Source organism: Ailuropoda melanoleuca, chromosome 7 (genome assembly GCF_002007445.2).
Source record: "Ailuropoda melanoleuca isolate Jingjing chromosome 7, ASM200744v2, whole genome shotgun sequence".
Lineage (NCBI taxonomy): Eukaryota > Metazoa > Chordata > Mammalia > Carnivora > Ursidae > Ailuropoda > Ailuropoda melanoleuca.
The window spans coordinates 130,431,949-130,447,911 of NC_048224.1; the positions used below are offsets into that span (position 1 = coordinate 130,431,949).

The 15,963-nt window shown below is 43.0% G+C and overlaps 1 protein-coding gene across 6 annotated transcripts in view; it reads left to right on the forward strand.

The window, feature by feature from the left end:
• The window catches only part of PCCA (propionyl-CoA carboxylase subunit alpha), a 390,617-nt gene that overhangs the window by 363,627 nt on the left and 11,027 nt on the right, over positions 1–15,963 (forward strand). For all 6 annotated transcript variants that reach the window (XR_004626797.1, XR_004626798.1, XR_004626800.1 and 3 more), the window contains one exon: positions 10,791–10,931. Coding sequence is in view for 1 of the 6 variants with exons in the window: in XM_034665428.1 (XP_034521319.1) it covers positions 10,791–10,931 (141 nt within the window). In the remaining 5 variants the exon portion in view is untranslated. The remainder of the gene's footprint in view (positions 1–10,790; positions 10,932–15,963) is intronic.

Sequence of the window (15,963 nt, forward strand, 5' to 3'; positions counted from 1 at the left end):
GAAGCCTTCTTAATCAGAACCAACTTCCTTTCTTTGATCTTAGAGCCAGATGTGGTATTTGAAAAATTTAGTCTATTTGCTCCTGAATGTGGAACCATAGAACTAGACCTGTAACAAAGAGAAATTGCTATCAATATGTTTTACAATATGCAATGAAAAAACAAATCATATCTACTACTGTCTCTTCTTGGACAATCAGAGCTATTTGGGATGGAAACAGAAAATAATATTCGGTGAGTAGTTACTGTCAGGCACTTGCTAGTTTGCAAATCTTTGTCAGTTTAATCCCTCACTCATTTAATGCATGTTTTATCTTGATTTTAGAAATGAGATTTGTTGTTGTTTTAAGATTTTATTTATTTACTTGAGAGAGAGCACAAGCAGGGGGAGTGGCAGGCAGAGGGAGAAGCAGGCTCCCCACTGAGCAAGGAGCCCGATGCAGGACTCGATCCCAGGACCCCGGGATCATGAGCTGAAGGCAGATGCTTAACCAAGTGAGCTACCTAGGCAGCCCGAAGAGATTTGTTCTGAGAAGTTAGTTCACTTGGTCAAAAGGTGACATCTTCTGGGTTTNCGGACTCCATCCCAGGACCCCGGGATCATGAGCTGAAGGCAGATGCTTAACCAAGTGAGCCACCTAGGCAGCCCGAAGAGATTTGTTCTGAGAAGTTAGTTCACTTGGTCAAAAGGTGACATCTTCTGGGTTTTGAAAATTCAAGTCATTTGGCTTTAAAGACTTGTGCTTTTTTTCCCCCCTCACTCTCCTCTGCTGCTTCCAGTATGGCGGCCACATCTCCTCTTCCCTCAGCTGACCACATGGCTTTATAGGTTTCTTCTATCCTCAGTACTGTGTGTTCCGTAGAATGCATGATGTGTGACATGCCAGAAGTCCATTTAGTAGCACAGGTTAAACTTCTAAGATATGTTAGAATTTTAAACTATAAAATTGCTAAGCAGTCCCCTGAGAGATTGCAGAGGCTAAGGGCAGGCTACCCCAAGATGGGCCACTTTGGCATGAAGATAATTTTGAGGTAAAAGCAGTCAAAACCCAGCAGATTCAGGAAAAGCTCTTTACCTCCCCCACAACTGCCTGAAAAAAATTTAGATCGAGGACCTGCTCCAGGAAGAGAGCTGTCACCGTAGATAACTACATTATACTGTGAACTAGGTCTGGTAGACAGAGAGGAACCAGAAAGGCCTGTTTGATCAAAGTCCTCTTATGTCCCATTGTTTCTGAGTGGCCCAGCAAACATTTGTCTACCAAACATTTACTCTTTCTGAAGGTTGCATTCTTCCCTTTTCAGGTCCCAGACCCGTTATTTCTCAGTGTTCAGCATGGCAGACACCTCATTTTGCCTGTCTTTGTAATTTTTTGTCCATGTAGATTGCCCATAAGTATAATTTTAATTTTGCTTTTCTCCTGCTAATCTGTCTCATGTCCATCTGATCTTTAGTACAGCTAGAAGGACATTGAAGGACAGAAGAAATTTCTTCCTCCCTGACAAGATCATTCCCAGTACTTTGGACCAGCCATTGTTGGGTTGTGGAGGAGAGGAAAACTTTCCCTTCTCTCCTCTTAGATTTCAGTGCCTGCAGCCTTGCAAATCAAACTGACGAAAGGCAGAATAACAAGAGAAAAAAATAGATTATATTATGTACTAATACATGGGAGTTCCCAAAGAAGTGCAACTTAAGAAAGCATTTAGAATTTGGAACTGTATACTATTTCAATACAGGACAATACAGTGTGGAGACAAAGGAAAGGGGGTTGGGGATTTTTGGGCATGGGGGTAAGTTGTGGGAAGGTAACTAGGAAATGTATGATAAATATGGGTTTTTTTTAGTAAGGTTTATTATGCAGATAAGAGCCTTCTCAGGTGATAAGAGTAGTTCAGGAGTTCTTCTCTTCCTTGTATGGGAGAGAAAGACACCTGCTTTCAGACAGGAGGGGGAGGGCAGAGAACTAACTCCTTTTAGCTCAAAACAATCCTTGCACCAAAGGGGCATATTTTGGAGTGTCGTGCTATGATCTTTAGTTTTCTGCTTTCATCTTCTTGGCCAGCAGTTTACTACACAGTTGTATCATCTGTAGTCTTGTTTGCCTTGCCTTGATATATTTTAGTTTCAAATTTCTGTCTGATACAAGCCAACATTTTGACTTATTAGATTCTGAGTTTCTTTAGTGAATTTGTGGTAGTAAAAATATTTTGTCATTAAAAAAAATCCTTATAAAGCCAAAAGTACATTGGCCCACTCCCCCCAGGCCTCTGGTGTTCCATCTCAGGACTAAAGAACGTAGAAGGGAAGGCCAAGCTCCCCATATTTTTTTCCCCAGGGTTCTATAGACAACATTACTTTAACTTGAGATGAGCAAAGAACAATTCAAATAGAAGAGGAAATAGAGGGGTGAGGACCATAGCAAAATAGTACGCTTCCCTACCTGTGTGCTTATTTACATAATTGTGTTTTTATAACATTTCCTGTACTTTTCTGTAAGCTGATGCTGCCCTGATTATAGATTTTCAAGAGAACACTTCATTGTACCCCAAATTATATAGTGCTTTAAAAAGGTACCTTCTTACTGGTTTACCAAATACCTTATAAATGGGTAATTACGTAAAACAATTCAGGATACAGAATAGAAACAGCCTGTACTGTTCACAGATGTCGGTATTGTCCCATAATTGAGTACAAGGCTTTCACAGATCTATAATATTTTTTCTCATATAAGAAAGAAAGAAATGACTCATTATAGTCATAATGTGTCGCAGAGACTTGTGATCAAACAAAACGCACGTGTTCTGTTTTGTGAGTTCTGCATAGTGCATTGCCAATGGACTTGCCTTTGTGGACGCGAAAGTGCCACTTATTCCAGCAAATGACCTTGGTGGCATACGGACCTGCTTGTTAGATGGCTTATGGGCACCTGGGTGAAGCCGAGGCTGGGCTCCTTTATCGTGGCCCGCCTGCACATGGCGTCCCCGCTGCACTGGGCACAGGAAAGGCCCCCCTTTCACAGACTCAGTCCTTGAGGAAGCCGCTGGCCTGCCCCACAGCCTGGGAGCAGGCTGGCTTCCTTCTGTACCATAGCTCTTTTTCTTTTCCATCAGTCCTGATTCTATCTTGAGACACCAGTGATTCAAATTACGGGGAAGGTAGCATCAGTGGAACACAACTGAGGAAATAGGTTTTATTAAGTACTGGGTTTAGTGTTTAATTTTCAGTTTCATTTTCAGCACTATTGTGAACAAAGAAGTTACTTATCTTAGGGTGTTAGAATTGGAAAGACTTGTGTTTCTGATGGAAAAACGAAATTGAAAAAAAAATGAGGTTAGGTTTTGTGTTATTGACAGTTGTCCCCATATTTTTCTCTTCAGAGGGAATTGTCTTTTGGGAAGAAGCTGGAGCTATGCAGAAACTTACTCATTCCCTCAAAGGTTTTGCTATTAGCCTTGAGATAGTTCTTTTCTCTAAGGAAACCTCTTTTTTTATCAAGAATTTCGAAAGATGAGTTGCAGAAGTGGGCTTCATATATTTTTATTGTTTTTCCTCCCACCTCTGTTTTTGTGATTCTTGCCTCAAAAACTGTCCTTAATGATGTCTTTGCACCACGTGGCTCCTTGTGGCACATTGATCCGTCCAGTGAAAGACTGAAGTTCAAGAACCAACTTAGCTGCAAAAGAATAAAACTTGGAGTAGAGCTTGATTCATAACCGTAAGCGGGCCGGTGTTGAAAGTGGTGCATTATGTCACTGCCACATATTGCCATTATCAATTATGTGTCATTAAACAGCTAACCTAGCTGAATGATTTACATTGTGTTTAACTGCCTTTTTAATTAAAAGGAGCAAATGCCGGGGAACTGGGTCGCAATATCAGAAACCATATATTTTCTCCTGTTAACACCANCAGCTGAATGATTTACATTGTGTTTAACTGCCTTTCTCAATTAAAAGGAGCAAATGCCGGGGAACTGGGTCGCAATATCAGAAACCATATATTTTCTCCTGTTAACACCAGCGTCACAAGCTCGCAAGCGCGGGCTGTGTTGGTGTTTTGCTGCGGGCTGTACTGCTCTGGTTTAAATGGTCCAAACAAGTGATTAATGACTGGGAGCAGGCCCTTACACTGCTTCCAGATCTTTTCGTCAGTGCCCTTCCATTTATGTCCCCTGGCTGCACGCATGGGAGGTGTTACTTCAGGGTAGATAATGCTATTTATCTTGCTGACATTTGTTTCCATTTCAAGGACCCTTGATGTTTCTTTATATACCTATACGTATGTTGTGTGTGTGTGTGTGTGTGTGTGTGTGTGTGTGTGTATTTATTTAAGTATTGTATAAAGTATACTCGAAATAATATAGTAAATATTATTTAGCATCATGACCTAAGCCTTAAGCTGTTGACTCGGCAGTTGCAGGACAGGTGTTGCTGATGGGTCAAGACTACTTGGTCCAGGGAAAGGCTGCCTCACACCCACCAAAGAAGCTCTAGACTTTTTTCTCCAAGTTTCAGTGGTGATAACTGGAACCAGACATTCCTAGTTTCTTGGGACATTGTTTTATTGTCTTGCAAGTTATTACGGTGTTTGGATTTCACCAGGCTAAGCTACACACGGTATTTCTCGAAAGTGCATTTGCGATAGATGGAGAGATTAACTGTTACTCTGAAGTTGAGAATTTGAACTATTAACTGGCCCACTATATTTGCTCTCTGTGTAAAAGTTTGTTATAACAGTGCTAATTACTAAGCAGCTGGGTTTGTGAAAAAGTGCACAGCAGTAATTTGCACCTTACTGTTGCTTTGCTATGAAAAAAATCGTGAACACATAACACAGGGTGCATGCACTTGATTGATAAAACTTCCAAAGAGCATGTTTTTCTGTGGATTCTTTAACAGTGTGACTTTTCGAGTTCATTTTTACCCTAATAAGAGCTGTTGAGTGCTGATTGGAACATTTTAAAAAAGAGAAGGGTAGCGTTCAATATAATAAGACAGGTGCTTTTAAATTGTGATGTGCTTTTGTTTATTATGTTTTGGTAGTTTTAGGGGGAAGAACAAGAAGAAAGATTTCCTTTCTAATCCCTTACTATCCATACAAAAGCACGAACTGGAGTAGTCTGCTTTCAATGTTTGGTGATGGTGTTAAAATCATTGTTTCAGGGGCAGATCAAAAATGGTTCTGTTGGATTCACATCCCAAATAAATCCTTCTACATAATTGGAGTCCATAACAGACCTGAACGTGTAGAGTTTTGTGTTCAGTTTTGTTTTGGTCTGTAAGAACAACTCCAAATCTTGGGAAAGAATTTCTTTTTGCCCTGTGGATGGGTCAGAAACATCTGCTTCAGGTAGTTTACAAGTGTTCCTTATTAACCCGCGAGCCCAAAACCCAGATAGGGAGATCCGACTTTGAAAACGGCACAGCCCATGTTTTTCTAAGTATATATTCAGATTAATTCCACATACCTCTTGGATTTCTGGCAGCCAGGAACTTTTAAAAGAACCGGGTGTTTCCAAAAAGGAATGTGAAAAATTAAATTTTCTCTCCTAGCACAAGAGTTTTTCTATACTTTTAAGAAATCCTGCTCATGGGCAGAANGGATTTCTGGCAGCCAGGAACTTTTAAAAGAACCGGGTGTTTCCAAAAAGGAATGAAAAATTAAATTTTCTCTCCTAGCACAAGAGTTTTTCTATACTTTTAAGAAATCCTGCTCATGGGCAGAAAGGAAAGGTTTCAAAGGAACCTCATCTCCATATGGTTTTACTCGATAATCCTTTATCCAACATCTTCAGCCCTCATTCCTTTGCTTTCTTGCCTGTGGCTACATTTCTATCTCTGCATCAATTAGCACAGTGATTTATACAACAAGCAAGCAGTTTAGAGGTAATGGTACACAATTAACATCTCATTCCACCATAAAGGGTATGCTAAATACCCCAGTCATTGCTTTCTCTGCCTGGAATTGAAATAAGTGTTTGTCCTAATTCATATGCTATCTGATGTGAAGTGGGCCTGCTTTGTACTGCACTACACCATTAATCTAATTATAGATAGCTGCAAATGACGTGCTGTCTGAGCTGGGAGAGTGAAGAAAATAGCCTTTTGTCATTTAGCCTGACTCTGTGAAGCAGGATCACACTTTACGGGGCAATACTGCAAAATGGAAATCTCCATAACATTGCTGCCTGTTGCATCTTTTCTAATTGCCACAGCATTGTAAACACAACTGGGCGCTGATATAAATAGAGCTGTAGATTTGCTGTCATGTGGGTTGTCGGAGAGAGTCCTCTGAGTGCTGTTGGATTAAATGATGCGTCCTGATTGACAGCTACCTTGAGACTGTGCGGATGGAGTTGTCACAGCGCTCGGCTAACAGGCCGCTCCGGTCGCCGCCGCGGTGTAGACGCTGTTCCGTTCACCTTCTCCGCCGGGGGTGCCCCTCCCAGAGAAGGGCAGCTCCGGGCTCTAATTCTCCATGTTGCCTGGAGAGCAGCCCCTTTGGCTTTGCTGGGCCCCACGCTGGAGTAGAGGGGAATGCGTTTTGCACGGCAGCAAACCCTTGCTATGTTTGGCCCCCAGTGTGAACGGTGTAGCCCGCGAAGAACTTAGGGGGGAAAAAAGTTGAATTAAGATTCTAATTCCACCTCAGTGTTTTTAGAGATGTGTCATGTTTTGCAGCGAGTCGTTTCTGTCACTTGAAGAACATTGACAATTGCTCTCCAGCTCAGACTTAGGAGAGTAGACTCTCGGGGGTGTATTTGAGTGTTAGCGCTCGCTGCCACGCTGTGGAAATGAAGACACAGTTGAATGTGGGGGTCCCTGGGGGTCGGGAGGTGGAAAACTTTGAAGAAGAGAGCCTGTGTCCGAAGAAATGCATTGCCACCCGACTTGGCGAGGGTCCATCTACAGGATGTGGCCAGCGTTTCAGGATCTTAAGGGATCGATGTCAAATAATTCCCGGTAAAGTTCATCATTTATCCATGACTGAGATGGCCCATAGTTGCCAGGCAAAAACACGAGCAGTCCTGCAACTGTACATCAATGGTACAACCACCTCGTTTTGGAAGAATGACATAGAAATGGGAACCAGAGGTGAACTGCTTGAAGAGGAAACCACACCTGAAAAAATACGTAAGACAAACTGCGAGCACTCCTCTCGCGAGGAGCCCACAGGCCTTGGGAATCACAAGTGCGAGCACGTGGGATGTGTCAAGTCGCTGGAGATCGGGAGGCCTCAGAGACTCGAGGATGTAAACTCCCTGGGGAAATGCAGAGGCCAGCAGCAAGGTGTTCTGTGTGACCATCTGAGTGGAGCGTGTCAGCAGCGTGGGCTGCTCTCTTGTCCGTGGCACATGGAGCCGTGTATGTGCGCGTGCTTGGCACCAGTGGGCAGGCCCATTTGCAGGGTGTTTTCCTTAACCTATCTGATCAAAAAGCATATATTCCTCCCAAACTGTGACCGCTCCCTCCTTCTACCCCAACTCGGACAGCTCTCTGTCCCCCACCTTTCCCCCCTTTTGGTCAGGTTCTATGTTAAGAGCTGCGTGTTAATTTTTAAAACAATTCCATTGTGTTCCTTTTAATCGTCCATCTCCCATAGTTTTTGTCCTGATCCTTTTATGTCTGGTGTGATTCCCTTCTCTTTCTTCCTTTTGAACTTGTTGGGAGAAATTTTTCTTGTTAGACATGGTTTCACGTTGCAGACACTGTACAATTGATTTACTTAGAGACCCTGGCTGGGGTCATTAGATAGCACCTCATTCTTCCCATGATTATTACCCTGCACAGAGTCCTGGAGAGCACCTGTTCGCAGAGCTAGCTTACACTGTGAGCTGGGTTTTTCAAGAACTTGATTGTTGGACTGTGGCTTAGGAGCAGCTCCCTAAAGCCACAGTGAGGCTCTCTCTGCTCATGAACGCAGAGCGAGTCCACCTCAGGCCCTGCCACCGAGCAGCTTCTGATCCCTCGTGACCTTGCAGGGTGAGACCCTTCTGGCCTCTGAGAGGATTGTACTTCCCTGTCCTGTCAACTAACCTTTAAAATCTTGGACTCCCACCCCCAAAACATCAGGTTTGTGGTTTACGTGCTTGCAAACAGTAACAACTTAAAATCGAACCTCTCCAGGGAAGTTTTTGCAGAACCCATTAGGAATAGTTAAATGCCTAGAGTCAAACCCCAGCTCTGTGCACATCCTAGGGCATTTTCCTGAATTCCCTCAGCTAGTTGGCTGCTCTGCCCCAGCCCCCTAAGAATTCAGAGAAACCAATAAATAGAGTTTTGATCATAAGCTTTGAAAGCCCTAGTGTACACTCTTAAATGACTCCTTTTCTGGGGGCATCAAAAAGCTCTTCTAGTTCTCACCAGGCAGTTCATTCTGCTGGGCCCAGATGCCGCACCCGCCCGGCTCCCTTGCCGGCCGGCGCCCCGTGTGCCGCTGCACGGGCCAGCCCAGAGCCAGGACGTTGTTTTAAGAGGCATGTTTGTGTGGGCACGCTGAAGGGGTCAGGACAACATCAAAGGTAATCTTAAAAAGAGAACCTTCTTGCTGCCTCCTCTTTTTATATTCAGAAAGGGCCTTTCTTAGCCAACTATTTGCACCGAGGCCTCTCCTGAGGCATTTACCCCGTTGTTATTTTTCACTTGTGATTACAATAAGTCGCTTATCCCCAAACAGATTTAAGAACAATAAACAAATACAAAAGGAAAAGGAACATCTCATCAATAACAAAGCCTGCATCTAAAGGCGTTGAGTTCTGTGACGGTTTTACATCTCTTTCCAAGCAAAGCAGGAGTCCCACGGAGAAAGGAATTCAAAAGATATGAAAATTATAAAAATAGTAAAAGGATCCAGTTTTAGGCAGGATTTTGTAATTTCGGGGGAGAAATGGAGCTGGGTACAATCGTAGCTCTTTATTTATATTAAGGCTTGTTTGTGATATAGCTAAAATTAGTTTTTAAGCCTATCCACTGTGGTGAAACGTGATAAATCCTATTATCCTCAGTGCAGAAAGATACTTTGCCTGAATTTCGACTTCACATTTTGAAGTCAAATGGTACGAGAAACGGGGGAAAAATTCGATCTGGATGCTGCACCAAAGCTGGACAGCTGGGCCCCATGCTGGCCAGTCGCATGGAGGGAGCGACAGAGGGCGCAGGCAGCTCGAGAAGTGAGTTTCCTGTGGACTGGCCTCCTCCTCCTTGTGATGTTGGATTTTCTTTTCTAAGGCAGAGGGAGTGCAGATACGAAAACCGTGCAATTTGGTACAATTATATTCTCCCTTCTTTCGCTGTCCACCACCTCCCCCATAGTTTAATGAAGGACTTTGAGGTACAATTCATCGTTGATAAATAGTCCCTCTGCCCAGAATGTTTATTAGACTGACAGCAGAATGCACTCTCCTTGCTTTTCCCTTGCCACTTATGACTCAGATGAATTTTAATAGGAGCAAAAAGCTTTTATTTGCACTGTAATTTCACTTAAGGATCATATCCTTCAGAAACTGGCAGACACTTGTATGTCTTGATTGCAAAACACACACTCAGGAGTAAAGAAACATGCAAAAGATGTTATTAGTCAACCTGTCACAGTGGCAAATCTACTCCTCCTGGCGCCCTCCCCCACCCCTTTAGAATAGGCCCTGGGAAGAGCAGGCTTGGAGATGGCCCCCATCCCTGCCCAGAATGAAAGGGTGAGTTCTGTTTTGCTTTCGCATCCCTGCCATCCTGATGCCCGCAGGAGGCTTTGAGTTACGGGCAGCTTTTTTTCCCAACAAAATGGAGCCGCCTCAATGCTGCGTGTGTCTTACCCTGGGGAGACGCCATCTGATAGGAATCCAGAAATCTTCAGGTGGTGGTTTCAGCTTCCCTGAGCAACACCTCCTCAAACCATTTCAGTTTGTTTCTTTTTGGACAGACCAAACTGTGACTCCTGTATTTGTCACAGAGATGGGGAGGCTTTTTTCCTGCTGGGCAGAAATTCTCTTTTATTAGAAATGTTCTGTTTGAGCTCCCTCGAACGCGCTCCTAATTGTTTGAGAGCCATACGAAAGGTTCCGTTGAAATACTTGCTTGTGCACAACATTTATTTCAGAGGTTTTAAAATCTTGATGTTATTGTCTCTCAGGGCAGAAGATACTCATTCTGTATCATCTTAATCCACCCTAACCGTCCTGGCACCTCGGAAAGGCTGCCTCACGTTCTGCCTGAAAAGAAAGCTAACTTTTTCAGTAGTGAATATAGCATAGTGTGTCTCTAGAAAAAAATTTGAATTTTAAATATTATTTTGCCCCAAACGAACGCTGAAACCCTTTGTCTTAACTTCTTGGTGGCACAGCCGCTCTGGAGGGCAGTGGGACGCGTGAGACAGCGATCTGCTGCCATCTGCTGGCGGGTGCTCGCAGCGCCGCCCCTCTCCCTCTGGCTGACCCTGCCAGCTCGTGGGATTCCTGTTAATTGGGGGTTTATAAGGGGTGAAGGGACTACAAGGAAGATTCTCACTGTTTTCTTTAAAAAGTTTTGAGATATTTCTCATAATGAGACAGGGTGACTACTATTTGTCATTGATTAGTTACTGGAGTGTTCTCATTTCAAGAAATTTCTTAAATAACTAGCTTACAACATGTGCCCGAAACAAATGATGATATGTACTTAAGTACAATGATTCAAAGCCATTTGACTTCAAAGATGTTATCATTTACATTTCAGAGCTAGAAACAGATTCAGCGTGATGCCACATTTGAGGAAAAGTTCTTCATTTAAACTTACTTATGTTTTTTTCCCCTCTTTAAGTATCAGGTGCATGTCTTAACCAAACTGGCTGCAGAACTGAACAAATTTATGCTGGAGAAAGTGGCCGAGGACACAAGCAGTATCCTGCGCTCCCCAATGCCCGGCATGGTGGTGGCAGTGTCTGTCAAGCCTGGAGACATGGTAAGGACCGTGCCTGTGTGTGGGACGGGGCGGACTGAGGCGTGATCGTGCTCTGTGCAGCTCTTTCTTGACTCATACTACCCCCGCGGAACAGCAAGATAGCTTTTGTGCATTCTCTGTCCCAACTGTTGCACATTTAAACTGGGTCAGTGACAATATCTCTTGAGTGCCTCCCCTCCCAATGACTTGGGGCTAGAATAGAAATAAGGCCAGATTCATTCTGTTAATTGGCAAATTTAGTATTGTGGAAGTATTTTATTTCAACTTTCTATGTACTCTCTAGCTTTCTGGGCTTTGAGCATCCTTGAAGAACTGATACCAAGAAATAGCCCTTTGATGGGAAACTTTCTGTATGACTTCTGGAGTAAATGGGAAGGGAACTAAGGAAAGTTAATTCCGTAAACCGTGTAGTACCCCAGCCGTTCCGTAACTTGATACATGTAACTTAGGATCACAGTTTGAAGCTCTTCATCTCGACCTTGTGACACGGAGGCACAAATCAAAGCTATATTAATATTTCCTCACATGTTCAGTCTCATGATAACATGCTCTGGGCAGATTGGTGGGATACATGCATTTCATAGAGCATGGATAGAAATCTCTGTTGATTTGCAGCAAAAATAAAAAAAAACAAAGATGCAACCAGATTTCTAGGGGACATGTAAATACTAGCATTTTTATTTACGTGCTGGCAAACCATGGCCAAACACGATCATCCTTAATGGATGGTATGGTGATTCCATTTTGTATCTCTGGTAAGTCACAGGAGTTTACACATTTTCCCAGTGAAGACGCATTAAAACTGCCTTTGTATTTCTGTATTAACAGAAGTAAAGTAATGTTGAGAAAAGCTCATGGAGTCAGCACTGGCTTCTAGAAAGATATTTACAATAAAAGAAAATTAAGAAAAATGATCATTTTCAGTTGTTTAAATGATTAGCCCTGAAATTGGTAAGTGCAGTTGGAAAGCTCACTTGGCAATTGCTTTTACCTGATGGTATGGAAATGGAACTCTACCTGCTTTTCTGGAAAAGCATAGAAGGCTCAGTAGCTATGAATTGTTACCTTTACTTGGATGGCATTGACATTGCTGGAAGAAAGTGCTCATTAAGGCTGTCTTTTTTTTTTTTTAAGATTTTATTTATTTATTTGAGAGAGAGAATGAGAGAGAGTGAGCAAGCATGAGGGGGTGAAGGTCAAAGGGAGAATCAGACTCCCTGCTGAGCAAGGAGCCCGATGCCTGACTCGATCCTGGGACACCAGGATCATGACCTAAGCTGAAGGCAGTCGCTTAACCAACTGAGCCACCCAGGCACTGTCTTAAGGGGGCACCTGGGAGGCTGAGTTGGTTAAGTGTCTGCTTTCAGCTCCGGTTGTGGTCTCAGGGTCCTGGGATTGAGCCCCACCTCCATGTCCCTGCTCAGCAGGAAGTTGGCTTGAGGATTCTCTCCATCCACCTCTGCCCCTCCTCCTGCATGTGTGTGCACACACTCTCTCTCTCTCTTTTTTTTTTTTCTTTAAAGTTTTTAAAATTTATTTATTTGACAGAGAGAGAGACAGCCAGTGAGAGAGGGAACACAGGCAGGGGGAGTGGGAGAGGAAGAAGCAGGCTCCCAGCGGAGGAGCCTGATTTGGGGCTCGATCCCTGGACCCTGGGATCACGCCCTGAGCGGAAGGCAGACACCTAACGACTGAGCCACCCAGGCGCCCCTCCCCTCTAAAATAAATAAATAAATCTTTTGGGAAAAAAAATGCCTACACTCACAACACTGCCTCATTAGAGCAGCCAGTGGAATCTTCTGGCAACTAGATGCGTAGGTTGGTAAATAACGTGGTGGGTTATTTTGGGGTTTTGGGGTTTTTTTTTCCCACTTTCCTTAAGCCTTTTGTAGAAACTACATAGGCTGCCATCCTGAGCAGCCCTAATTGTGCAGCTTTAAATATAAAATGACATTTGCACTTAAAAAAAAAANGGGTTTTTTTTTCCCACTTTCCTTAAGCCTTTTGTAGAAACTACATAGGCTGCCATCCTGAGCAGCCCTAATTGTGCAGCTTTAAATATAAAATGACATTTGCACTTAAAAAAAAAATACAAGCATGTAACCGAAATCCTTACTTTCCCAACACCTGAATCAAACCCTGGAGGGGGCTCAGATTGCCATCTTGCACCTCCCTTGGCACCAGCCTCCCTTGAGCCGCTCCTGAGGCAGAGAACTGGGAGCATGCAGCCTCCTTGTTTCCAGCAACTGCTTTCTCCTGGTCTAGCTTCTCCAGACACCAGGAGGGTTTAGCCTTCATACTTTCCATTTCCTGGCTAATAATTTAATGTGGGAAAGCAAGGCATTTAGTAAATTAGAACAATGTGGTATTAGTTGTTGGTTCATTGGGATAGCTCAGATATTGAAAACCACCACCAATAATTAAATGTGGGTATTCGAGAAGGAGTTTAATTTGAGAACTGTTAAAAATATGTTACTGTGGCGTAATGGGACCTCTATTTTATATAGTCCTTTAAAGTCAGATATGGGGGGTGCTCTCCTAGTGAATTGGCTCCTAAGGTCTGTGTTGCTTGCCTTACCCAGAAATGAATGCTCTTCGCACGCCCGTGCCTAGGCTGTTCAGGCCGAGCGCGCTCTTTCTTTAATTCTCTCCAGCTTCCCGTGCCACTTTTGGTCCCTGCACCACTTCCTTTCTTATTCTGTGCCTTTGTGTTTTGACAAAACATTGTTTTCTCTTGAGTTATTATTTGTGAAGTGTCCCAAACCGCTAATACCTTCACCAAATGCAGGGGGAGAAGTTTCATCGTGACTCTTAACAGCAACTTCTATAATTAGATCTGCCTTGTGTCATTAAAACCCAAGAAACTCTCCTCTGACCACAGGCACAGCATTTACTTGAGGCCATTATGAGAAAAGAATACTGGTAACTTTTAAGTTTTAGTACTGCGGGGCATGTTGTACTGTGCGTAGTACTAACAATAACTGAACCAAAGTTCTACTTTTATCAGTAGAAAGATAATGGAATCAATCATCTCTGTGTGTTTTCAAGGGAAACAGGACCTAAGAAACAAATGAGGGCCTACAACTATTCTCTTATTCTTTGAAATGGTTTTTTTTTTTAATAGTTTAAATTTCAGTAATCTGTAATTTTTATATTTAGGTTAAGTAAAACTTGGCAAGTCTTAGAATGGTGGGCCTGGCAATAACGTGTTCCACAAAAGCATCACCTAAGTGATAAATAATAAATCTGTTTTGTGAAATACACCGTCTTAACAGTTAAAAAACAAAACAAAAAAAACCTCAGGGCAAAATGATATGGGGTGTCTGTTTAGAAGTAATAAATGCCCCCAGCTTCCTGTGGGAAGGTCTTTCCCCTCCCTGAGCACAGAAGCTGTGTTTTTTGGATTCACACAGCAAAAGTTTCTGATATTGTTCAGTGTCTATTACATAGTATTTGACATTAAATGCGGCAGTAAAGTCGTTTTTTAAATGATTGTACAATAGCCTTTTCGTACATGTGGGGAGGGGATTCTGGTCAATAAGCAGTCAAGTGCATACAAGCAAACAAACCCAATAATAAACAAAGTAGGAGTGGATTATGGAAAGTCAAGAGTCACACATTAAATTCAGAAAACAGTTGATAGAATGACTTCGATATGCCTTTAGTCTGTTGGATTTTTTGGTTTGTTTGTTTTGTTTTTTTGTAATCCACCCTTCAAAAATACTTTCTTGACTGATTTTCATTTCAGTTGGAAAAATTCCTATATTTCTGTATTTTTAGCACCATCATAAACTGAGGGTACTTTAACCAAAGACAGCATTTTTTGTAACTTGTCTTAATTTTTAAAATGTCTATCTTCATGATATTTTTGAACAAAAATATTAAAAACACACATTCTCTTAGAATAACGGCAGAGTGTACTTGCCAGCTTTAGGCTGTGAGCTGCCGAAATGTCACACAATTTCCATTTTGACTCCGAAGTGTAAAATAAAGTCATTGGGGCACAGTTGTTTCATCAGTCCTTTGATATCAGAAAGCACAAAATAAAAAATAAGGCAACCCAAGGGGGAGATGTGACTATTGCGGTTAATCAGGATTTCTCGAGTTAGGTCCCAGTTCAGCAGGCCTCTCAGATTTGTACCCCGAAATACCCGTCTTACTCAGTACAGGAACAACTGTGACCTGAACCAGAAGCAGGCGGCGTCCCCGTTGACATGTCTTTCTTTCGTAATTATCACGTATGACTTACTAGTTTGTGAGACCGGGTCGCATCATAGACTGGCACTAAGTACCTGTTGCTGCTTTGCTTCCACTTAGCCTGTTCAGTATCCGTAGGACAGGCCTGGGAGGATTTGTGTGGGGCCAAGAGGGGGAAGGTTCACTGCGTGATGGAACGGCCTTTTGAAGAAGGGGGAGTAGGTGTTCGGACTGTTGTTCTTATGCAAATGGATTCCTATAAAGTGCACCCATGAGAACATAAAACTTGTAATCGTTAATAGGAGTATCACCCAGATTCGCCCTGATGTCTGTCCTCCTTGCGTGTGCTCCTTCCGGGCTTCTGGGGGAAGCCTCCAAGCTATGGGATGGCCGCTGAGCACGAGAGCCAGGAGCGCTGTTCCAGAGCCTGGTGTTCACACCGCCCCTTTGCCCCCAAACCCCCTGTAATGGAGCCCGCAGCCGATCTGGGGGAGTTTGCAAATAAACTTGGCAAGAGACCTGGTTTTCTAGTCTTGAAGAAACAGATCTGAAGCCTCCTTTGCCCTTGTATCGATGAGAAGCGTTGGAATGGTCCCTCCTGACCTGTTTGTCTGGCAGGGACTTGGTGTGTCGTATGGCCCAGGATCCATGACTGCATCTTTCCTCGGCTGAGGACCTGGGATGGCGGATCCATTTTCCAGTTTCTGGATACCTTGATTTACAATCCTAAAATCACTACATTATTTCATCATTCATTATTACATCATTCATTATTTCACATTTTTAAGCTTCAAATTACAAAACATTACACACATAAAGGTCCAGAGAGTAATAT